This window comes from Trachypithecus francoisi, unplaced genomic scaffold (assembly GCF_009764315.1).
Source record: "Trachypithecus francoisi isolate TF-2019V2 unplaced genomic scaffold, Tfra_2.0 Lachesis_group9, whole genome shotgun sequence".
Lineage (NCBI taxonomy): Eukaryota > Metazoa > Chordata > Mammalia > Primates > Cercopithecidae > Trachypithecus > Trachypithecus francoisi.
Genome location: NW_022681474.1, coordinates 29,242,853 through 29,267,596, shown reverse-complemented (window position 1 = coordinate 29,267,596; position 24,744 = coordinate 29,242,853). Strand labels below are relative to the sequence as shown.

Genomic DNA, 24,744 nt, shown 5'->3' with positions numbered 1-24,744 from the left:
CAGCCTGGGTGAGAAAGTGAGACTGTCTCTACAAAAACTTTAAAAAATTAAATAAAAAATTAGCCGGGTTGGTTGTGCACGTCTCTAGTCCCAGATACTCGGGAGGTTGAGGCGGGAGGATCAACTTGAGCCCAGGAGGTTGAGGCTGCCATGAATCATGATCATGCCACTGCACTCCAGCCTGGGTGATGGAGTGAGACTGTTTCAAAAAATCAAAAAAAAAGATACAGACCTGAATTTAAATCCTTTCTTTTCTTCTTCTACACATTTTCAATTCCTCCTGTGATGGTTGGGTTTAGTGCTACACAGTGTTTTACATTAAAATATCCCTGGTAATAGGAAAGAAGAACCAAGCATTTGTTAGATATGTAGTAATGCTGGATATAAGCAGCAGAACTCTGTGCCACTATGGGTAGATGTTTACATATTTTTAATGCATCTCAAAGTTCCTTTTCATGTTTCCATTGTGGAAAGTTGGGAGTTCGAGAGTAGAGGAATTTGCTTGGAAAAAAAAAAAAACCCTAAAGCTTACTTTGGTTAATAATTTATTTTATGCTTAAGATGGAAGCAGCTTATCAATTCATTAAAGACTGAAAAAACAAACCACACTCAGCTTCAACAGTCACATAAAATTGGAGTCTTTCTAAAAATTTTTAAAATGTTCCTTACTAGTAGAAGTTTTGTAAAAGATTGTTCACTATTTCTCCTAAATATCCCTTTTAGCTGTTCATAGATGTCTCTGAATGTAGAAACTCTTTCCTATTTTTAGTTTTCTACTTGGTTCTTATTGAACCTTTATAAGTTTTTTACTGTATGTTAACTGTTTGATCCTTCCAAATTGCAAATTCTGCAGCGCTGTGCAACTTCCTTTTGATGAGGTGTAGTATTTTTACATATTGTTTGCTTATATATGTAATAGATTAACTGTGGTTGGTGGTAGGGTCATATTTGATATGGTGGAAATAAGTTTTAGCCTTGAGGGGATTTAGACATCTTTTCATCTAGCATTGTTTAGCAATTTTTAATCTGCTAGTTAAAGGAATGAAGACCAGAGAGCAGTTGTATGGTTTGGAAGAGATAGGTTCTGTGTTAGAGATTAAGAGAAAGGTCTAGAAATCTGATTAGGATGGGGAAAGTGTGGGCAAATAGAGGGTGTGCCCTACTCATAATAGGGATCATCCTGTAGCTTATCCCCCAAAACAGTGTCTAGCATGTAGTAGGTGCTCAATAAATATGTGTTGAGTCTATGACTGAATCCCTCTTTGGGCAAGATGGCAAACAGAAGTACCATAAGACATGGAAAAGCGTTCATTTTATTGAATAAATATGCATGTGGACACCGATATACTAGGATATGTCCAATAGAGATAGGATAGTCTTATATGTATATAAAACCTATAGGACTGGAGGCTGGAGTGCAGTGGCGTGATCTCGGCTCACTGCAACCTCTGCCTCCTGGGTTCAAGTGATTTTCTTGCCTCAGCCTCCTGAGTAGGTAGGACTACAGGCATGCGCCACCACGCCCAACTAATTTTTGTATTTTTAGTAGAGATGGGGTGTCGCCATGTTGACCAGACTGGTCTCCAACTCCTGACCTCAGGTGATCCAGCCGCCTCGGCTTCCCAAAGTGTTGGGATTACAGGCGTGAGCCAGTGCACTGAACCTGTGATAAGCTTTTGAAAATAAATATCTTTTCCTTCAACATTAAAAGTAATACGTAACCCGGGAGGCTGAGCTTGCAGTGAGCTGAGATCTGGCCACTGCACTCCAGCCTGGGCGACAGAGCGAGACTCCGTCTCAAAAAAAAAAAAAAAAAAAAAGTAATACATAAAGTCTGCTGTTTTTTTTTCCTAGTGTGGAATAATATAAATTTAAAAGTCAAAGAGATTTCTTACGCTATCACTCTGCAATGAATCAGAAGAAAATTCTGTATGTGATAGGAAGAACAAAGCCTGCAGACTTCTTGTTCAGAAATAGGCCCTGAACAGTCTCCTGTGGTAACACCTCTCCCTGGTTGTCTAGCCTGACAGCTCTGCTATTAAAATTATCCTTGAGTTAAACACTGAAAGCAGACCTGTTAAGTCTAAGAACTACTCTTAAACTATTACTTTATTTATTTATTTATTTATTTGAGACAAGGTCTCACTCTCTTGCCTGGGTTGCAGTGTAATGGCACAATCATTGGTCATTGCAGCCTCAAACTTCTGGGCTCAAGCAATCCTCCTGCCTCAGCCTCCTGAGAAGCTGGGACTACAGGCAGGTGTCAGCTAATTTTCTTAGTTTTTGTTGAGATGGGGTCTCACTGTATTGCCAAGGCTAGTCTTGAACTCCTGCCCTCAAGAGATCCTCCCACCTCAGTCTCTCTTGTACTGGGATTACAGGACTGAACCACCATGCCCAGCCTAAATATTACTGTTATAAGAAAGGGGCCCCAATCCAGACCCCAAGAGAGCGTTCTTGGATCTTACACAAGAAAAAATTCAGGGCAAGTCTGTAAGAGTAAAGTGAAAGCAAGTTTAAGAAGGTAGAGGAATAGGCCATGCGTGGTGGCTCACGCCTGTAATCCCAGCACTTTGGGAGGCTGAGGTGGGCCCATCATCTGAGGTCAGGAGTTCAAGACCAGCCTGACCAACATGGTGAAACCCCATCTCTACTAAAAATGCAAAAATTAGCTGGTTGTGGTACTAGGGAGGCTGAGGCAGGGGAATTGCTTGAACCCAGAGGTGGAGGTTGCACTGAGCTGAGATCATGCCACTGTACTCCAGCCTAGGTGACACAGTGAGACTCCATCTTAAAAAAAAAAAAAGAAAAAAGAAAGTAGAGGGATAGAATTATGGCTGCTCGTTGCCCATTTTTGTGGTTATTTCTTGATGATATGCTAAACAAGGGGTGGATTATTCGTGCTTCCCCTTTTTAGACCATATAGGGTAACTTCCTGATGTTGCCATGGCATTTGTAAATTGTCATGGCACTGGTGGGAGTGTAGCAGTGAGGAAGACCAAAGGTCACGCTCATCACTATCTTGGTTTTGGTGGGTTTTAGCCAGCTTTTTTACTGCAACCTGTTTTATCAGCAAGGTCTTTATGACCTGTATCTTGTGCCGACCTGCTGTCTCATCCTGTAACTTAGAATGGCTTAACTATCTGGGAATGCAGCCCAGTAGATCTCAGCCTCATTTTACCCTGATCCTATTCAAGATGGAGTTGCTCTGGTTCACATGCCTCTGACATTACTTTGAAGGAAAGGATGTTTCTAACCAGTTTTCTTTTTTGAGATGGAGTCTCGCTGTATCGCCCAGGCTGGATTGCAGTGGCATTATCTCGGTTTACAGCAAGCTCCCCATCCCGGGTTCATGTCATTGTCCCGCAGTCTCCCGAGTAGTCGAGTAGCTGGGACTACAGGCCCCCGCCACCACGCCAGGCTAATTTTGTTTTTGTATTTTCAGTAGAGATAGGGTTTCACCGTGTTAGCCAGGATAGTCTCGACTAACCAGTTTTCTTAAGCAGCCTGCCCAGATTCCTAAATGTGCTATCATGTAATCTTGGGGACATTCAGCCTTCAGTAGAGAGGTAATAAATACAAACTTGTTGGGAGTGGAGAGGGTCTCAGGAAGAATATTCTCCAAATGGAGCCTAGGGCAGAAGGCACTGACACAAAAAGTCAGGCCCAGGCTTCTAAGGAGGAGAAGGAACCGTAGCAGTGCAGCTAGAGCAGCATTCACCACAGTGAGGGGTAAGGCAGAATTTATTCCTGTTCCCTTATCTGTTGTTTCCTGTGACTTTTCTTCTATCACACCATACCCTCCATTTTGCAAGTTGATTTAGAAAAAAACAAAACAGAAAGATCTCACTAAGAGCCTGAAAACAAGTCTAAAGTTCTGAAGACAGTGATTTATGTTCACTCTATTATCTTAGAAGATTGGGGGTTCAGACTGGGCACAGTGGCTCACACCTGTAATCCCAGCATTTCAGGAGGCTGAGGCAGGAGAATAGCTTGTACCCGGGAGGTGGAGGTTGCGGTGAGCTGAGATCGCGCACCACTGCACTCCAGCCTGGGTGATAGAGCGAGACTCTGTCTCAAAAAAAAAAAACAAAAAGATTGGGGGTTCAGAGACCAAGTTGTCTGCCCTTTTTTATTGTTTTAATTTAATTTTATTTTTTGAGACAGAGTCTTGCTCTGTCTCCCAGGCTGGAGTGCAGTGGCGTGATCTCGGCTCACTGCGACTTCCGCCTCCCAGGTTCAAGCGATTCTCCTGCCTCAGCCTCCCGAGTAGCTGGGATTACAGGCACCCGCCACCACGCCCGGCTAATTTTTTGTATTTTTAGTAGAGACGGAGTTTCACCATGTTAGCAGGATGGTCTTGATCTCCCGACCTTGTGATCTGCTCGCCTCGGCCTCCCAAAGTGCTGGAATTACAGGCGTGAGCTACCGTTCCAGCTTTGTCTGCCCTTTTATAAATCTGCAAAGGATTGTGTGTAGTAATCTGCATCACGCAGATTCTTGATAAGTGTTGCTAATTGTTCAGGCACCCCATGGCTAACATTTTTGCTCAAACCTCACTCAGGCAGTTTGTCTTTACAACGATCCACATCTCTCTTGTCTTTGTCAACCATTTCAATTCTCTTCCTCCAGGGGCCTGTTTTCTTCATGCAGCTGGGATCTCCTTCTGTTATGTGAAAGTTGATCTATTTAAAATGTCACTCCTGCCAAGGAGATGTACATAAGAGGATTTCTGTAGAGGATAAGGAATGATCTGATTATTTAAAATATCACTCCTGCCAAAGGAGTTGCATAAGAGTATTTCTACAGAGAGGAATCAATCTGTTATGAGAGTTTCAGGCATTTTGGCATCTTGAGTGTTGGGCAGGGTTTGTAGATTTTGGAGCAGAACTCAGATCATATGTGATTGTGTGTCTTGTGCTAACGAGCTCAGCCTTTTCTGATAGTTCATTCACTCCTCTGTCTTTGAAACCATCACATTGTATATATCCAAGTTTGGGGTTTATGTGCCTCTTCCTCCTCCACCACCTAAACCGAGAGCTGTCTTGAGGCCTGAGAGCCTGCCTTGTTTATCTCTGAAAGCCCAGGGCCTGGCACAGAGCCTGGAAACTAATAGAAACATAACTCATGTTGATTAAATGAATAGTCCAGGTCGTACATCTATTATCCTCTTACAGTTTTGTCAAGCATTTGTTTCACAACTTTTCCATTTTGATAAAATTATGAAGTCATTTCCACAAATCTTAATTGTGTCCAGTAATTAGAAAAGGGTAAGAATCTAGAAGGTAAGAGAGGATGAATGTACATTTAAATTATTTATTAAAAACTGGCCGGGATGGCCAGGCGCCATGGCTAACGCCTGTAATCCCAACACTTTGGGAGGCCGAGGTGGGTAGATCACCTGAGGTCAGGAGTTCAAGATGGCGAAACCTTGTCTCTACTAGAAATACAGAAATTGCCCGGGTGTGGTGGCGGGTGCCTGTAATGCCAGCTACTTGCGAGGCTGAGGCAGGAGAATCGCTTGAACCTGGGAGGCGGAGGTTGCAGTGAGCCAAGATGGCGCCATTGCACTCCAGCCTGGACGACAGAGCAAGACTTTGCCTCAAAAAAAAAATAAATAAATAGTATAAAATTGTTTGGTAATGTCAGCACTTGTAATTGGATCTTTCCTATCGGGCTTCAAGTCATATGAAGTAGTTTTATAAAGACTGTTGGTAATGTTATGGTTTTATTTTGAATTTGGTATTATTATATTACCATCCAGAGAATTATTTGCATTCATACTCACAGAAAATTGGTTTTTATTTTCTTTTTAAAGAAAACTGAACTGAGGAAAATGGTATTTTCCTCAAGAAGACTACTGGAACTGGATGACCTCAGAATGAACTGGATTGTGCTGTTGACGAGAAAATCTTAGTTTGTGATGATTAAATTGCTTTTTTTGTCCAGTAGTTTGGTTTGTGTACATATATACACATATATATTTTGCACTACACAAGCGATAACATTTTAAGGACTAATATTGCTGATACTTGAATAATCAATCTCTGCTAGGTTATAAGTAGTATACACAGATTTACCCTGCCCTTGAACTTGAAGGACATTAAATTATTAATGATCATTTGGTAACAGGTTTACCTAATTATCTTCCATAGAGTAACATAAGCTGCTTTTCAAAGGTACCATTGTGATAATGAGATCAAATTTATAAGTTATTATTTTTAATTTTCTAAATTAAATAAAAGAAAGAATGCAAACCAGGAGTGAATTTCAAATGAGATGTAATCGACTTCATATCTTAGTCATGGAGTCGCCATGCCACGTAGTACAAAACCACAGGAAGAATCGTCGTATTCACTTTGTGGGCTGCGCATGATCTTTCTGGGGCGTTCACAACTCTTGAGTTTGGTGTTCAGGCATCATTATTAAAAAGTAGAGTCCTGTGTACCAGACTGAGTTTTTATAAATGATTTGCAGACTAGACATAACCCGCTGATGGAAATGGTGAAGAATGAGCTTCATGTAGGTTTAAAAGTGTATTCTGAGCCTGTAGATGATTAATGAGGTTTTTATTCAACCATACAAATATGTATTCCTTTGTAATCATTTTTCTTTAACTGAGGATATCTAGTGTCTGCTTCATAGGGTGCTTTGAAATATAAAATGAAAACTTATTTTTACTGTTTTTACAGCAGTCAAAAAGGAAACACATGAAAATCACTTTTGTGCAACTGATGAACTATACAGACTGGACTCTTAACCTCTTAGTGCCTCAGTTTTTCCTTCGGGGTATACTATTTTAGATACACCTACTTCACAGTACTGGAGGGATTTGCAAGCTAACGGGCCAAATGCTTCCATAGGAATAAGGCATGCCTAACTAACAGAAATCTAAGTCCCTCTTCCCCACCTCTCTCATCTAGACCAAAAAGAAGACTATAATTTAGATCCTTGGAGACTTCTCCTGTATGCCTTCCAAAACTTCCTGCTCACTTAGATATACCTTGTGCTTTGAAGATTTCTTTGATTCACTCTTTGTAGCAAATACTTTTTTTTTTTTTTTTTAAACGGAGTTTCTCTCTTGTTGCCCAGGCTAGGGGGCAATGGCGCGATCTCGGCTCACTGCAATCTCCACCTCCTGGATTCAAGTGATTCTCCTGCCTCAGCCTCCCGAGTAGCTGGGATTAGAGGCATGCTCCACCATGCCTGGTTAATTTTGTATTTTTAGTAGAGACAGGGTTTCTCCATGTTGATGAGGCTGATCTCAAACTCCCAACCTCAGGTGATCTGCCCGCCTCAGCCTCCCAAAGGGCTGGGATTACAGGCATGAGCCACTGCGCCTGGCCTGTAGCAAATAATTTTTAAGCATTTTCAAGATGTGTGATGTTGGGTTTAGCATCATATGTTCAGAGTGTTTTAAATAAGAAAGAATTAATCTGTCTTTAGTATACAGGATAGTTCTTTGCTTGCCTGAAAAGTATAAGAATACAATTTACTTTTCCCAAACCCTTTTTTCCTTATTATTTTCTTTCAGATAACTTTAATTATTTAATTCCACACTGATTAAAATATGTCTGTCTAAAGGGATCTACTACTATTTGCTTTTAAAAAAGTGTTCCCTATTTATTGAGGAAAAAGTGAAGCAAGCAACTGAATTTATATGTAAAAATAACATTTAGACCTGTGGATCAAAGATTATTTTAAAAAATTAGATATTAATTTGGTATCAGTAAAAAGTGGCTTTTCTCTTAGTATATACATAAATAAAATGAAAATTAAGAGTATAAGCAGTTGTGAATCATTATAAGCAGTCTGGGATAACTAACTCCTAGGGATAACCATTTCTATCCTGTTCCAAAGTCTTATTTTATAGTTTGAAAAGCACTTTGCACACAGTTCTTGTATATAAAAGTAAAGATGTAATTATAGGATATAGTGTTCTTGCTTTGTTTAATAAGAACCTCATTTAAACTTGACAGCTATGGTATTTTTTTAATGATCAAGTTCTTTTCTGTTTATTGTAAAACTAAGTTAAAAATAAAAGCTTAATGAGAAATGATATGGCTTTTATTACTTGTTACTGTTAGTCCATTGATTAGGTAAGAATCCAATGAGAGTAAGTAGCAGTCGCACATAAAGTAATTATGACTCTCAAAATAACGCCGTGCTATTCCATACAATTTGATAAAAATCAGAAACTGGGATGAAATTTAACTTATGTAGTCATCTAGTTGAGAATATTAGCAATTCAGTCAGATTCTTGGTTTTACTTTTTTTTTTTTGAGATAGAGTCTCACCCTGTCGCCAGGCTAGAGTGCAGTGGTACAATCTCAGCTCACTGCAACCTCCGCCTCTCAAGTTCAAGCGGTTCTCCTGCCTCAGCCTCCTGAGTAGCTGGGACTATAGGCGCACGCCACCATGCCCAGCTAAGTTTTGTATTTTTAGTAGAGACGGGGTTTCTCCATGTTGGCCAGGATGATCTCCATCTCTTGACCTCGTGATCCACCCACCTCGGCCTCCCGAAGTGCTAGGATTATGGGAGTGAGCCACTGCGCTCAGCCGGTTTCAGTTCTTATACCAAATAAATAGCTTCCCACAGCCACACAATGACCCCTAATCAACCATCTTATTATTATTATTATTATTTGAGATGGAGTCTTGCTCTGTCGCCCAGGCTGGATTGCAGTGGTATGATCTCGGTTTACTGCATCCTCTGCCTCCCAGGTTCCAGTAATTCTCCTGTCTCAGCCTCCCACATAGCTGGGATTACAGGCAGCCACCACCACACCTGGCTAATTTTTTGTATTTTTAGTAGAGACGGGGTTTTGCCATGTTGGCTAGGCTGGTCTTGAACTCCTGACCTCAGGTGATCTTCCCACCTCTGCCTCCCAAAGTGCTGGGATTACAGGCGTGAGTCACTGCACCCAGCCCTAATCAACCATCTTAAATACACATCTCTGGTCTTATGTGGAAAATGATGAGAGGTGTTTTGTTTGTTTTTTTTTTAATTGAGACGTAAGTTTTGCTCCTGTTGCCCAGGCTGCAGTACAATGGTGCCATCTCGGCTCACTGCAACATCTATCTCCTAGGTTCAAGTGATTCTCCTGCCTCAGCCTCCCGAGGAGCTGGGATTACAGGCATACACCACCACGCCCGGCTAATTTTTTGTATTTTTAGTAGACACGGGATTTCTCCATGTTGGTCAGGCTGGTCTTGAACTCCTGACCTCAGGTGATTTGCCCACCTCAGCCTCCCAAAATGCTGGGATTACAGGTGTGAGCCACTGCACCTGGCCTGGGTTTTATGTTTTTAATACCCATCTATGACTTGTAATTTCTAGAGAATGATAAAAGTGATGTATCATTTAAGGTATCATTATTCTGCTGCATGTAATAGAAACCCAACTGTGGTGGCTTGACCAAGTAACTGGGTCTTTTCCTTTGATATAAGTCTGGAGATAGAAGTCCAGGGCTGGGAAGGTGCTTCCACAATGCCATTAGGTAGACAGGCTCCTCCTGTCTTTCTTTCTCCCATCTTTAGTGTGTAGCCTTTGTCTTCATGCTTGCAAGATAGTGACGTACATTTAGATCTAATGTCTACGTTATAGGCAGGCACAGAGTGAAGCACAGAAGGCAATTAACAGTTGTATTTTTCCATCTGATCAGGAAATAGTAACTTTCTCGAAAGTCCCACACAGGAGACTCCTCACATCTCATTGGCTAGAACTGGCTCTCATAGTTATATTTTTGTATACAAAATTATTTAATCACTTCTCAGCCTTTTGGCTAAGATAAATGGTAGTATCCGTTCTTATTAGTACAATATCTTTTTTTTTTTTTTCTTTTGAGACAGAGTCCCGCTCTGTTGCTCAGGCTGGAGTGCAGCGGCATGATCTCGGCTCACTGCAACCTCCGCCTCCCGGGTGCAAGCGATTCTCTTGCCTCAGCCTCCTGAGTAGCTGGGATTGTAGGCGCCAGCCACCTTGCCTGGGTCATTTATTGTATTTTTAGTAGAGACGGGGTTTTTCCATGTTGGCCAGGCTAGTCTTGAACTCAGGTGATTCACTTGCCACTGCACTCCAGCTTGGGAAATAGAGCAAGACACACACACAAACACACACACAGAGAAGGAAGAAAAGAGAGAGAGGAAGGGAGGGAGGGAGGGAGGGAGGAAGAAAAAAAGAAAAACCAAAAAAAGAGAAATTTCCTTTTTAATATGTGTTGAAGGAAACTTTTTTTTTTTTTGAAAGAATCTCACTCTGTTGCCCAGCAGGCTGGAGTATGCAGTGGCGCGATCTCGGCTCACTACAACCTCCCCCTCCCGGGTTCAAGCAATTCTCTGCCTCAGCCTCCTGAGTAGCTGGGATTATAGGTGCCCGCCACCATGCCCTGCTAATTTTTGTATTTTTAGTACAGACAGGGGTTTCACCATATTGGCCAGGCTGGTCTTGAACTCTTGACCTCGTGATCTACCTGCCTCGGCCTACCAAAGTGCTGGGATTACTGGCGTGAGCCACCGCGCCCGGCCTGAAGAGAACTTTTTATACCTACATAAAATCAGGCAAGGGAGTAGCAATTATTTTTTAAATTTTACTCATCACCTTTTCCCCTCTCTTCTGTCCCCTCCCATCTTCCCTTGGAGCGCTCTTCCTCTTCCACCGGAATCCAATGATTCTGGGGATGCTGCTAAATGGAACACCCAGCTAAGCCCATTGCTGGCCCATCGCGACTCACAGTAACGGACATGTGACTCAACCTGGTCAACTTATATCCCATTCTCGTGACCACAGTGATATACCAGTGATGGGCATAGAACCAGCAGTTACTCTCTGGGATTTATTTCATGGAACTAGGAGAGAGAGTGTTTAAGCCACCCCATCTCCAGCCCCCATTAGACTTTTTAAAATTATTTTTTTTACAATCCCTGCTTTGGATGTAGACTTTAAAAAAAAAAATGTGTCAAGGAATGTATCCACTTCTTGTAGGTTTTCCAGTTTTTTGGCATATATTCGTTCCCAGTAGTCTGATGCTTCTTCGGATTTCTGCGGTATCAGTTGTAATGTCTCCTTTTTCATCTTTGATTTTATTTACTTAGGTATTCCTTTTTCTTAGTCTGGCTAAAGGTTTGTTGATTTTGTTTTCAAAGTAAACCAAGTTCATTTTTAAAAATCTTTTGTATTTTGGGGGGTTTCAGTTTCATTTGTTTCTGCTGTTATCTTATTATTTCTTCTACTAATTTGGGGTTTGTTTTTGCTTTTCTAGTTAAGATGTGTTGTTAGGTGTTTATAGATTTTATTGTTATTTATTTTTTGAGACAGAGTTTCCCTCTCGTCACCCAGGCTGGAGTGCAGAGGTGTGGTCTCTGCTCACTGCAACCTCTGCCTCCTGGGGTTCAAGTGATTCCGCTTGCCTCAGCCTCGAGTAGCTGGGATTACTAGCGCTACCACCACACCCAGCTAATTTTTTGTATTTTTGGTAGAGATGGGGTTTCACCATGTTGGCCAGGCTGGTCTTAAATTCCTTACCTCAGGTGATCTGCCTGCCTCGACCTCCCAAAGTGTTAGGATTACAGGCGTGAGCCACCGCATCTGGCCATAGACTTTATTTTTCAGAACTGTTTTAGGTTTACAATAAAATCAAGTGGAAAGGGGAGTTCCCATATTCCAGCCTCCTCTCCCCACCGCCCCACCTGCACAACCTTTTCCACCATCAACATCTGGTGGAGTGGTACATTTGTTTCATCTGATGAACCAACATGGACATATCATTACCATCGGGCTCATTCTTAGTGTACATCCTATGAGTTTTGACAAATTTAAAATATGTATCCACCATTATATCATACGGAGTAGTTTCACTGCCCTAAAAAATCCTTTGTGCTCCACCTAGTCATCCTTCCCTGCTAACTTCTGGCAACCAGAGATCTTTTTACTGTCTCTATAGTTGTGCCTTTTCTACAGTGTCATATATTTGGAATCATAGTGTGTCGCCTTATCAGACTGGCTTCTTCCAGTTAGTAATATGCACTTCAGATTCATCTGTGTCTTTTCATTGTAGTTCATTTTTTCTTAGCACCGAATAATATCCCATGATACAGATGTGCCTGTTTATTCATTCACCTGTTGAAGGAAGAGTGTAAAATAACTTACAGACATACCGTTTTTATTTGGAGGTGTCCAGCTGGTTTCTTGAATTCTTTTTTTGGGTGTCTCACAGACATCTCAAACTTAGTATGTCTACCCATCCTGTCCCTCATGCCAGTTCAGGGTGTAGCACCACAATCCACCCAACTGCTCAAGCCAGAAGTTAGGTGTCAAATGTGGCTCCTCCATTCTCTCACCTGGCTCATCCCATGTATCAGTAAAGTCCTGTTGCTCCTGCCTCTAAAATATGTCTTGAACCCAGGTGGGCTGGTGCAGAAGCCTTTTATTCAGTCTCCTTCCTTCAAATATTGTCCCGTACAATACACTTTCCACATAGTTAAAAGAATGACCCATCATAGTTGACTTGGTATTAATTGAAAGACCTAGCATAAACAATAAATATTTGTACTATATTCCAGACTCTCAGCATTTTTATAAATGGCTAAAAATAAGACAGTTCTTTGTAGCAAATAGAGCAATTAGACCTGAATGTCCTTCAAGATGTTTTGGAGCATAATAGCAAGGCTTTATATAGTTACCGCTTCCCAAACCCAAAATTAAAGTGTATATTCCAGGAAGCAGTAGGCTACTTAGGGTTCAAATAATTACCATTTATTAAACACCTTTTATGTTTGCTATGTACTTCATCTTACTTAATTCTAACATAGGTGGGCCAAGATAAACAGGCCACTCTTGAAACATAATTTCTGGATTTGTTTAACATTTAATGGGGGTGGGACAAAACATATTTAAATAATGTTTTTTGAGGCGGAGTCTCGCTCTGTCGCCTAGGCTAGAGTGCAGTGGCACCATCTCGGCTCACTGTAACCTCCACCTCCCAGGTTCAAGCAATTCTCCAGACTCAGCCTCCCGAGTAGCTGGGATTACTGGCGTGCACCACCACACCTGGCTAATTTTGGTATTTTTAGTAGAGATGGAGTTTTACCATGTTGGCCAGGTTGGTCTTGAACTCCTGACCTCTGGTGATCCACCCATCTCAGCCTCCCAAAGTGCTGAGATTACAGGCGTAAGCCACCATGCCCAGCCTAAAAAACAATTTTTAAAAAATTTAGATAGAGACAGGGTCTTGCTATGTTGGCCAGGGTAGTCTCTAACTCCTGGCCTCAAGCAGTCCTTCCACCTCAACTGTCCAAAGTGCTGGAAATACAGGTGTGAGCCACTATGTCCAGCCACAAATTATTTTCTATTAATACAAACTGTATACAGCTGGCTGGGTGGCTCACGCCTGTAATCCCAGCACTTTGGGAGGCTGAGGTGGGTGGATCACGAGGTCAGGAGTTTGAGACCAGGCTGGCCAACATAGTGAAACCCTGTCTCCACTAAAAATACAAAACATTAGATGGGCATGGTGGCAGGGGCCTATAATCCCAGCTACTCAGGAGGCTGAGGCAGGAGAATCACTTGAACCTGGGGGGCGGAGGTTGCAGTGAGCTGAGATCGTGCCATTGCACTCCAGCCTGGACGACAGAGTGAGACTCCGTCTCAAAAAACAAAAAACAAAAACTGTATGTAGCTGTCAGGGAGGAAATAGAAGTTTTTTCCTCAACTCTCATGAGTTCTTAGTTGGGATGGATTCCTGTAACAAGACATATTAACAACAGAAAAACAAGTTTATCAATGTGTGCAGTACACATCACATAGGAGAAACCTCCATGAAACATAACCTAAAGTAGTGGCTTAGAACTCTAGTTCATACAGCATCTTCAACAAAGAACAATACATTTGTAGAGAAATGACAAGACAAAGGAAAGTGGTTTTAGGCTTCCAAGGACTGGAACCTTTGGGAAGGCAAACACTGTATGTGGGAGGAAACTAATTGAATAAGATTTCTTTGCCAATTCCTCTGGTGCTGTCCCTGGTAGATAAGACTCTAGAATTGTCTCCAGCAAAGGAGAATTTATATCCTTCCTTTAGGCAGAAAGGGGGATGGGGAGAGCTTTCCTAGTTTGCTGCTTCTTAACTGCCTTTAGCTCAAAAATATTTTTATGTCAAAGAGGCATTTTAGGATGATATATTCTGATATCCTTCATAGCAAAAGATGCATAGATTTCTACTGGTGGCCGTTGGTGTTCTTTAAAGGTGTGCATGCACACATATACATCAGCTGTCAAAACCATTCCCTTTTTCCCATTGTTCTTTCCTCTTAGGTTTTTCCTTAGCAAGTGTCTGAATCTACATCTTGACAGGTATAAATTTAGATAAGTCACTTGTTCCCAATAAATACCATTACAGCATGCCTTACCTGTGGCTGAATTTCAGGTGATTATAGCTTCACATGCTAGGTCTGTTTAAACGGTGTAACTTTCCACTCAAGGCCATTGTCTTCTGCACTAGGAATATGCTCAGAGAGCATTTCCCCGATTATTCAGTAATGTTTCAAGTCCCTGCTACGGTTAATATCCTGGGTCGCAACTAAACTGGCTTGTTCCTTAATCTACTCTGTTCATTCCAACTCTCCTAATTAATCACTATTAATCCCCACTATACAGTGAGTTATCAGTAGCTCAGTTTAACCTGCCAGAGGCCTTTTATTGTGGCAGAGCAGTGATTTCAACAATTTTTGTTTGATTCCAAAACTTTCTTTCTACTACTGGCAAATACCGTAAAAGGATAATAGATAATTCTATGCTTTTGCCTAATTTAAAGGAAAGATGTAATTCACATTCAAGTTTTTAACAACTGTATTTTGAACATTTTACTAGAAGTGACCATTAAATCTAAGTAGTTATTACTAAAACAAGCTCAGTAAAACCATTAACCCATGGATTCAATTATATAGCACTAATTATAATGGTATATCTTTCACTGTAATCATTTTAAAATTTGTACATTTTGTCAACTACAACAGGGCTGTTTATTGGGATGGTAATGGAAAGTAAAAACACTAAACCCGAGGTGCAAAAGGAACAAGTTTTTTTTTTTCCCCAGAGATGGGGTCTCGCTTTGTTGAAAAGAATGATGTTGACAGATGTACTTGTGATAGTTATATTTATTAAGCAAAAGAAAATTATGTTTTGTTTTTTAAGGATCAATCTGTTTCTGATAATGTTGCATGTTTTAAATAAATGACAATAAGATGTAAAGCATCACATTTTCTATTAAAATTGAACAAGATATTCAAATTGCTACAATATATCACACCTAATTGTTCCAGTACTATTTTATTTTATTTTTTAAGACCAAGTCTCATTCTGTTGCCCAGGCTGAATTGCAGTGGCGTGATCTCAGCTCACTGCAATCTCTGCCTCCTGGATTCAAGCGATTCTCATGCCTCAAGTAGCTAGGACTACAGGTGTGCACCACCATACCTGGCTAATTTTTGTATTTTTAGTAGAGATGGGGTTTTGCCATGTTGGCCAGGCTGGTCTCAAACTCCAGGTTTCAAGCCATTTGCCTGCCTCAGCCTCCCAATGTGCTGGGATTACAGGCGTGAGCCATCGCACCCGGCCTCCAGTACTATTTTAAACAAATACATATTGTGGAGTAAGCACCAATGGAAATCAAGGGGGCAAAACTGTATCATTAGGAAAGTAAACGAAAGCCTTAGTCTTTTTGTTTATTCCTTATTCCCCAAAGGAGTTACTAAGCGAAGGAATTTTCTAGCTGCCTTTATTTATTTATTTATTTATTTATTTATTTATTTATTTATTTTGAGACGGAGTCATTCTGTTGGAGTGCAGTGGTACGGTTTTGGCTCACCACAACCTCCGCCTCCTGGGTTCAAGCGATTATCCTGCCTCAGCCTCTAGAGTAGCTGGGACTACAGGTGCCCGCCACCATGCCCGGCTAATTTTTGTATTTTTAGTAGAAACGGCGTTTCATTATGTTGGCCAGGATGGTCTCGAACTCCTGACCTCAAGATCAACCCGCCTTGGCCTCCCACAGTGCTGGGATTACATGCGTGAGCCACTGCGCCCGGCCTTCCAGCTGCATTTCTGAAGTCACAAGTATGGCTTAAATGATTGCCCTCAAGAACACAGCTTTTGAAGGTAATCATATGCAAGTAAATTACAATCAAATGAAACTGTATGATTATTTTGTTATTTTAATACTAAACTGAACAGTGAACTGAAATCAGAGAAAGAAAATCAAGCTAGTGGCTCACTCTCGATAGTGTCTTCTAATTTTATTGATGCTTCAGTTTTCATAAAGTGCAATAAACAAAATAAATAGATGAAAAAAGCTTTGAAGATTTATATACAATTTTGAGATTAAGATAAATTATTGACTATATGCCTTTCATTATGTTAACTCTGTGAAAGCTGTAACGTACATTAAAAGCGCACTGAATTAGGTTAAATAATGATCTTTCCCCCTTAGATCAATCTAGTATTAAGGAGTACATAATTATGCAAGCTTATTCTATAACACAAGGCTAGACTAAAAGGAAAATTTTTGTGCTACAGACTAAATCCAGATACGGTCAGGTGCTGAGCAGTATTCCTGGCTTCAAAATAGGAGGTATCTGTTTCGTCATCTGGCTGGGGGATGAAAGGCATAGTTTGATGCTGCAAATTTTCCCAGTCCACATCACTGAAGAGAGGATGACGTTTTAGTTCTTAGGAAAAATATAAAACAAAACAGTATGGTCTCATTACCTAAGTAAGTACTGCTTTACAAGAATTATAAAAAGAGAATGTCTCACATATAACTTACCTTACTTTATTATGCCAGTTTCACAGACGTTTGTTTAATGTCTGTTAGGCCACGTACTTCACAAAGGTCTACATGGGCCACTTTGAATACTACTTGGCATAAGACAGGTGCCTGGTTTGTATTTGTTTAATGACAGAATGAATGATTTGCCTTAACTTAGAAGCCTATCTTTCTCACATCTTTTTTTTTTTTGAGACAGAGTCTTGCTGTGTCGCCCAGGCTGAAGTGCAGTGGCACAATCTCTGCTCACTGCAACCTCCGCCGCCCAGGTTCAAGCGATTCTCTTGCCCCAGCCTCCCAAGTAGCTAGGATTACAGGTGCACACCACCACGCCAGGCTAATTTTGTATTTTTAGTAGAGATGGGGTTTTGTCATGTTGGCCAGGTTGGTCTCGAACTCCCGACCTCAGGTGATCTGCCCACTTTGGCCTTCCAAAGTGCTGGGATTACAGGCATGAGTCACCTCGCCCAGCCCTCACATCTTTTTTTTTTTGAAATGGAGTTTCTCTTCGTTGCCCAATCCGGAGTGTAGTGGTGCAATCGTGGCTCGCTGTAACCTCCATCTCCCAGGTTCAGTGATTCTCCTGCCTCAGCCTCCCAAGTAGCTGGGACTACAGGTGAGTGGCCCCATGCCTGGTTATTTTTTTTGTCTGTCACCTAGGCTGGAGTGTAGTGGCACAATCTCAGCTCACTGCAAACTCTGCCTCCCAGGTTCAAGCGATTCTCCCACCTCATCCTCCTGAGTAATTGGGATTACAGATGTGAACCACCACACCTGGCTAATTTTTGTATTTTTAGTAGAGATGGGGTTTCACCATGTTGGCCAGGCTGGTCTCGAACTCCTGACCTCAAGGGATCCACCCGCCTCAGCCTCCCAAAGTGCTGGGATTATAGGTGTGAGCCACTGTGCCCGCCCTGCTTGCATCTTCTTACAGAATCCCTGACTCAAGGGAAGAGAGCATGGCCTACTTTCTGCTCCTTGATAACCCTTCCATGTCGTTGATCTTCCATGATGAATGCTCCAATTCTTACTGTAAAACCTTGCCACCTGTTTCTATCACCACATTCCTTAGCAGTATCTATTGCCCTAGACAGCTTTAGCATGAAGCTCACCCTCCTCTCCCTTTCTTCCCTGCACTCCGTCCTTATCCCTCATGGTGATTTCAAGACATACACTGACGACACTTCTGACACGTTCTCTTCATGGTTCTTTGACTTCCTTGATTTCACTGACTTGCATCTCTACAACATACTGACTTCTAGCATATGGCTACATTGGAAGCGTTGTATCACAGAGCTGCTCTGCTTACAAGATTTCAAAGCCTTCCTCACTTCTTTACTGCCATTTCATTACCTGTCATTTTTCCTATTTCCTTCTACCTAGTAAAATAAAAGTATGCTCTTCTGGGCCAGGCGTGGTGGCTCATGCCTGTAATCCCAGCACTTTGGGAGGCTGAGGTGGGCAGATCACTTGAGGTCAGGAGTTCGAGACCAGCCTGGCCAACATGGTGAAACCCCATCTCTACTAAAAATACAAAAATTAGCCAGGCATGGTGGGGCGCACCTGCAGTCCCAGCTACTTGGGAGGCTGAGGTGGGAGAATCACTTGAACCTGGGAGGCAGAGGCTGCAGTGATCTGAGATCATGCCACTGCACTCCAGCCTGGGCAACAGAACGAGATTCCATCTCAAAAAAAAAAAAAAAAAATCCTTCTTATGAGTGATAGTGTTTTTTATAACAGCAATCTGACCAATATGTTGCCTTCGGACACTCACATCTATTCTGAAATAATACTACAAGGACTCAATATGTCCAAATCCAATGTACAGCATCGGAAGTTGAAATCTGTGTGTTTATGTGTTTCAAGTAGCATAATCTAAATCTGAAGTGTCTTGAAAAAGGTAGAGCTGAGTTTCCAAATGTCTGCTCCCTCACTTTACACAGGTTTCTGCTCAAATGCCTCTCTTCACAGAGGTCTTCCTGACCACACTGTCTAAAAAGAAGTCTCGTGCCATCACTTTATGTCCTCTCACCCTGCTTTATTTTTCTTCCCAGTATTTACCACTACATGACATTATGTTGTATCTGTAACTGTTCACTGTCTCTCTTTCCACTAGAATGTAAGTTCCACAAGGACAGGAATCTGAGTCTAGATCATCCTTAGGGTATTCCCAGGGCCTGAAGCAGTATCACCTGGCTCCTAGAAGGCACTCTATAGGATTGGTTAAATCAGTGAGTAAACAAACTGGGCCAGGCGTGGTGGCTCATGCCTGTAATCCCAGTACTTAGGGAGGCCAAGGTGGGCGGATGGCTTGAGCCCAGGAGTTCGAGACCAGCCTGGGCAACACGGGGAAACCCCATCTGTACTAAAAATACAAAAATTAGCTGGGTGTGGTAGTGTGCACCTGTAGTACCAGCTACTTGGGAGGCTGAGGTGGAAGAATCGCTTGAGCCCAGGTTGCAGTGAGCCAAGATTGTGCCACTGCATTCCAGCCTGGGTGACAGACCCAGAACCTATCTCAAAAAAACCCCAAAACCAAAAAAAAAAAAAACCAAAAAAAAAACCAACTATTGATCTTATTACAGGAACACCTAGATGCTGATGCAAATGACATATTTCTGAAGCTCATTTTCCTGAATAAATCCTACTTGACATAGAAATGCATTTTGGGACATAATGCTTTTCTCTATATTACCATACCTCATTAGAAAAAGGATTTTAAAATCCCAGCACTTCGGGAGGCCAAGGCAGGAGGATCACAAGGTCAAGGGATCAAGACCATCTTGGCCAACTTGGTGAAACCCTGTCTCTACTAAAAAATACAAAAATTAGCTGGGCGTGGTGGCACATGCCTGTAGTCCCAGCTACTTGGGAGGCTGAGGCAGGAGAATCACTTGAACCTGGGAGGCAGAGGTTGCAGTGAGCCGAGATCACGCCACTTCACTCTAGCCTGGCGACACAGCAAGACTCCGTCTCAACAACAACAACAAAAGCATTTTAAGGCAGCTGCTAATGAGATTTACTAGTTTCCAAATTAGGGTTTAAGATACTCCTGCATTGAGAAAACTATTGAGTGGTTTATAATATACCAAGTTTGTCATGAGCCAACCTGGGATCCAGTACATTTATCAATAAATAATAGTATCAAAAATGAAGCAATAAGAAATTACAGAACATCCGTCTAGCAAGATTAGGGAAAATAAATTTGTTTTAAAAAATTACAGAACAGAAGTTTTCATAAAAAAAGATTTCCTGTATTTCCTTATCAGGCTTTGAAAAACCCAAGACACTAACAAGATTGTTTTAGGACAGGCATGGGTGGCTCACACCTGTTAATTCCAGCATTTTGGGAGGCTGAGGTGGGAGGATCCTTTGAGCCCAGGAGTTCAAGACCAGCCTGAGCAACATACTGAGACCCTGTCTCTCAATAAATAAATAGCAATAATAATGTATGTTAAAAAAAAAAAAAAAAAGAGGTAAGATTGTTTTAGATACTTGAGATTAATAATTTTTTTTTTTTGAGACAGAGTCTCACTTTGTTTCCCAGGCTGGAATGCAGTGGCGTGAACATGGCTCACTGTAGCCTTGACTTCCTGGGCTCAAGCAGTCTTCCTGCCTAAGCCCCCAAGTACCTGGAACTATAGGTGCGCACTGCCTTGCTTGGCTATTTTTTGTATTTTTTTGTAGAGACAGAGTTTCACCATGTTGCCCAGGCTGGTCACAAACTCCTGAGCTCAAACAATTGCCAGCTGCAGCCTCCCAAAGTGCTAGGACTATTGAGTGGTTTATAATATACCAAGTTTGTCATGAGCCAACCTGGGATCCAGTACATTTATCAATAAATAATAGTATCAAAAATGAAGCAATAAGAAATTACAGAACATCCCTCTAGCAAGGCATGAGCTACCGCACCCACCGATTAATAAAATTTAATGCATGAATACAGTATTGCTATTTGACCACACTAAATTTTTTTTTGCCTCTTCTACCATGTGACACATTAAATTTTCATGTAGAATAAGGACCAATGTATCAATGCATACCTAGAGGGCAGAAATACACTGAATTATCTTTGTACCAATTTGGCAGTCAGATTATCTTAGTATTATACTGGAACTTGATTTTTTTTTTTTTTTTTGAGACAGGGTCTCACTCTGTCGCCCAGGCTGGAGTGCAGTGGCGCGATCTCTGCTCACTGCAATGTCTGTCTCCTGGGTTGAAGTGATTCTCCTGCCTCAGCCTCCCGAGTAGCTGGGACTACAGGTGTGCGCCACCACACCTGGCCTAATTTTTTTTTTTTTTTGAGACGGAATCTCGCTCCATCGCCTGGGCTGGAGTGCAGTGGCGCAATCTTGGCTCATTGCAAGCTCCGTCTCCCGGGTTCACACCATTCTCCTGCCTCAGCCTCCAGAGTAGCTGGGACTACAAGCGCCCGCCACCATGCCCAGCTAATTTTTTGTATTTTTAGTAGAACTGGGGTTTTCCCCATGTTAGCCAGGATGGTCTCGATCTCCTGACCTCGTGATCTGCCTGCCTCAGCCTCCTAAAGTGCTGGGATTACAGGCATGAGCCACTGCGCCGGGCCAATTTTTGTATTTTTTAGTAGAGAGAGGCTTTCACCATATCAGACAGGCTGGTCTCGAACTCCTGACCTTGTGATCAGCCCACCTCAGCTTCCCAAAGTGCTGGGATTACAGACGTGAGCCACCGTGCCAGGCCGGAACTTGCTATTTTTATAAATATTCACCATCTGGAACAAATCAATGGTAAAACAGTGTATTAACACAAAACCATACCTTTCATTCCAGCTCTTTTTGTATCATCAATGGTTAAAAGTATTTCTACTGCACTTTGAGCGTTATCAGATAACTTTTCTTCTCCTTCTGGCCAAGGGATATCTAAAATTACACATATACAAATAAACTTATTAATCACTGCTCAAAATAATAATACCCAGAGATAAATAACTATTTTTTTTTTCTGAGATGGAATTTCACTCTTGTCACCCAGGCTGGAGTGCAATAGCGCAATCTCAGCTTATTGCAACCTCCACCTCCCAGGTTCAAGTGATTCTCCTGCTTCAGCCTTCCGAGTAGCTGGGATTACAGCTGCCCACCAACATGCCCAGCTAATTTTTTGTATTTTTTTAGTAGAAATGGGGTTTTACCATGTTGACCAGGCTTGTCTCGAACTCCTGACCTCAGGCGATCCACCCGCCTTGGCCTCCCAAAGTGCTGGGATTACAGATGCCCAGCCAGTAAATGACTATCTTAATAGGAGAAAAAGAATCACCTCTTTTCAGAATATTCTGGAATACTTGTTGCGGTGTTTCATCATTGAAAGGCGGAATTCCTGTTAGAAATTCAAACAAGCAAACTCCAAGTGCCCACCAGTCTACCGCAGGACCTGTAAGCGAAGAGGAAAGAGCTAAAGTGGCAAGCATTCTCTACAAATATATGAACAGAAATATTAATTGTGGAGTCCTAATTGGGGAAAAGGAGTTAGGCTGGTGGGACCGAGGAAAGCAAAAAGAAAAAGCAGATAAGCTGCAAGTCTGCCTTTCTTCATGGTCCAAGATGTACAGCCCTCCTATACAAATAACTCACAATTGTCCTGTGTCCAGATATCACCAGACCCTTGACTGATAGAAAAATGCAAGGTAGAGCTGGGCGCGGTGGCTCATGCCTGTAATCCCAGCACTTTGGGTGGCCGAGGAGGGTGGATCACCTGAGGTCAGGAGTTCAAGACCAGCCCAGCCAACACGGTGGCTGTGTGTACTAAAAATAGAAAAATTAGCCAGGTGTGGTGGCACATGCCTGTAATCCCAGCTACTAAGGAGACTGAGGCAGGAGAATTGCCTAAACCTGGGAGGCAGAGGTTGCAATGAGCCGAGATCACGCCACTGCACTCCAGCTTGGGTGACAGAACAAGACTCTGTCTCAAAAAAAAAAAAAAAAAGAAAAAGAAAAGAAAAGAAAAATGTGAGTTAGCTTACTGCAACCTTGGCATTATCAGTATAGCACACAGCCTTCTCTAGCACAAGCACCATCCTATAGCATCTCTAGCAAGCCTTTGTCTCCTTGTAATCAGCTCCCCTCTCGGTGACTTGCTTGTTGCATCCTTACAATGTATTTTCCTACTTCCTCTAATAAATTTGCCTTTCTTTACCTATGACTGTCTTGGTCAATTCCTTTATTGCCCACACCGTCGCCCCAGATACTCACTATATGCAACATTAATATGTGCACATTTTGGCATTATCAAAAGTGCAATAACCCACATTGTTTTCACTTGGGCAATGTGATAACTGCTTTCCTCTTTATTTTCCAAGAAGTTTAGATTACCAATTACCACAGCTGATTAAAGAAAAGATAAAGCCATTTTTTTCATTTATTAATAATTTCTAACATTCTGGATATGTTATGTATCCTAAATCCTAAAATTATTCTCTAAAATAGGCAGACTACTACTCAATTTCATATCAGGAAATGTAAACATTTACATGATTATTCTGTATCCTGCACAAGGTATGAGATAAGGCAGCAACATTTATAGTAATTGAAGGAAAACCTGGTAACTAGGGAAGGCCTTACTTATAGAGTATTTTAATGGGGCTTTATTCCTTTTAGGAACACAGAGGGACAAATTAGTTTAGCAAAGAATATTCACTTAAACTACGGTTTCAACAGGTAAGTAGGAGATGTCTTAAGAAATAGGTAAAATTGATTTCTAAATAAAATATTCATTGGATGCAACATTTATATACAAAGTTTGTTATTGTTGTTGTTGTTGTTGTGTGTGTGTTTTTTGAGAAGGAGTCTCGCTCTGTCGCCTGGGCTGGAGTGCAGTGGTGCGAGCTCAGCTCACTGCAAGCTCCGCCTCCTGGATTCATGCCATTCTCCCGCCTCAGCGGGAGAGCAGCTGGGACTCTCCCAAGCAGCTGGGACTACAGGCGCCCACCACCATACCCGGCTAATTTTTTTCTGTATTTTTAGTAGAGACGGGGTTTCACCATGTTAGCCAGGATGGTCTCAATCTCCTGACCTCGTGATCCGCCTGCCTCAGCCTCCCAAAGTGCTGGGATTATAGGCATGAGCCACCGTACCCGGCCACAAAGATGTTTTTAACAGTAATTTTAAATATGATCTTATAAACTATAAACTGGTTTATACTTTAGTTCTATGAATAAAGTGTTTCCTAAGAAAAGGTTAATTTTAGTTCAAAAATGGATAACTTCAATATAAATTAAGAATAGGGATCCTAGTCTAGTGCTAAATTTGCCTTAAAGTTACTCTTTAAAGACAACTTCACAAAATTCTTTATTGTGGTTAAAAAACTGCCACCATTCCATTTGAAGACAACTAGGAAAGCATTGTGGAATCTGATCTTAGGAAAAATAGCTGCATGCATTTAGAGTGCCATTTTACCTGCAAGCCATATAATCCCATCTTCCCTTAAAGGAACACAAAATGCAAATGTTCTATAGGCTTCTATTTCTATAATACTATAAAAACATACAAACCACCTCAGTTAGTAGGCCTTTCAAGCAGCACTGAGAAAGAATTATCCCAACGGATTAGATAATGTAACCAAATAACAGAAAAGTAGGGGGAACTAGAAAAAAAAATTTACTTATTTTACTTATTAGGTTAGAAATTAGGCCCCTTTTACCAGCTCAGCTAAAATATACTTGTGTTTAAAAAAAAAATACATGATTTCTGCATGGATATGCCACACATACCCATATACTTAAGTCAAAGTCTAATAAGATCACATAGTGGAATAAAACTTTGCAATTATATGTTATAAGGCACAGAAAAAGAACAGCCTTGTTTTACATTGCTGGCTTTCTAATTCAAAACTCACTCCTTTAGTTTATAGAATATGTTGATATTGTTACACTTTTTTATTTTCTGATGATAATA

At 41.5% G+C, this 24,744-nt stretch overlaps 2 protein-coding genes and 1 pseudogene across 20 annotated transcripts in view; 2 read left to right on the top strand and 1 right to left on the bottom strand.

The window, feature by feature from the left end:
- The window catches only part of ACBD5 (acyl-CoA binding domain containing 5), a 48,744-nt gene extending 40,685 nt beyond the window's left edge, over window positions 1–8,059 (top strand). For all 17 annotated transcript variants that reach the window (XM_033208852.1, XM_033208857.1, XM_033208848.1 and 14 more), the window contains one exon: window positions 5,819–8,059. In XM_033208852.1, coding sequence (XP_033064743.1) covers window positions 5,819–5,831 — 13 coding nt within the window. In that variant the 3' untranslated portion in view covers window positions 5,832–8,059. The remainder of the gene's footprint in view (window positions 1–5,818) is intronic.
- Window positions 8,060–9,765: 1,706 nt separating this feature from the next.
- LOC117082936 lies at window positions 9,766–9,918 on the top strand (annotated as a pseudogene).
- A 6,339-nt stretch (window positions 9,919–16,257) lies between these two features.
- Window positions 16,258–24,744, bottom strand: part of MASTL (microtubule associated serine/threonine kinase like) — a 35,013-nt gene continuing 26,526 nt past the window's right edge. For all 3 annotated transcript variants that reach the window (XM_033208840.1, XM_033208838.1, XM_033208839.1), the window contains exons 10-12: window positions 22,112–22,225; window positions 21,616–21,717; window positions 16,258–16,721 (exon numbers count right to left, since the gene is read on the bottom strand). In XM_033208840.1, the coding sequence (XP_033064731.1) occupies window positions 16,564–16,721; window positions 21,616–21,717; window positions 22,112–22,225 (374 nt within the window). In that variant the 3' untranslated portion in view covers window positions 16,258–16,563. The remainder of the gene's footprint in view (window positions 16,722–21,615; window positions 21,718–22,111; window positions 22,226–24,744) is intronic.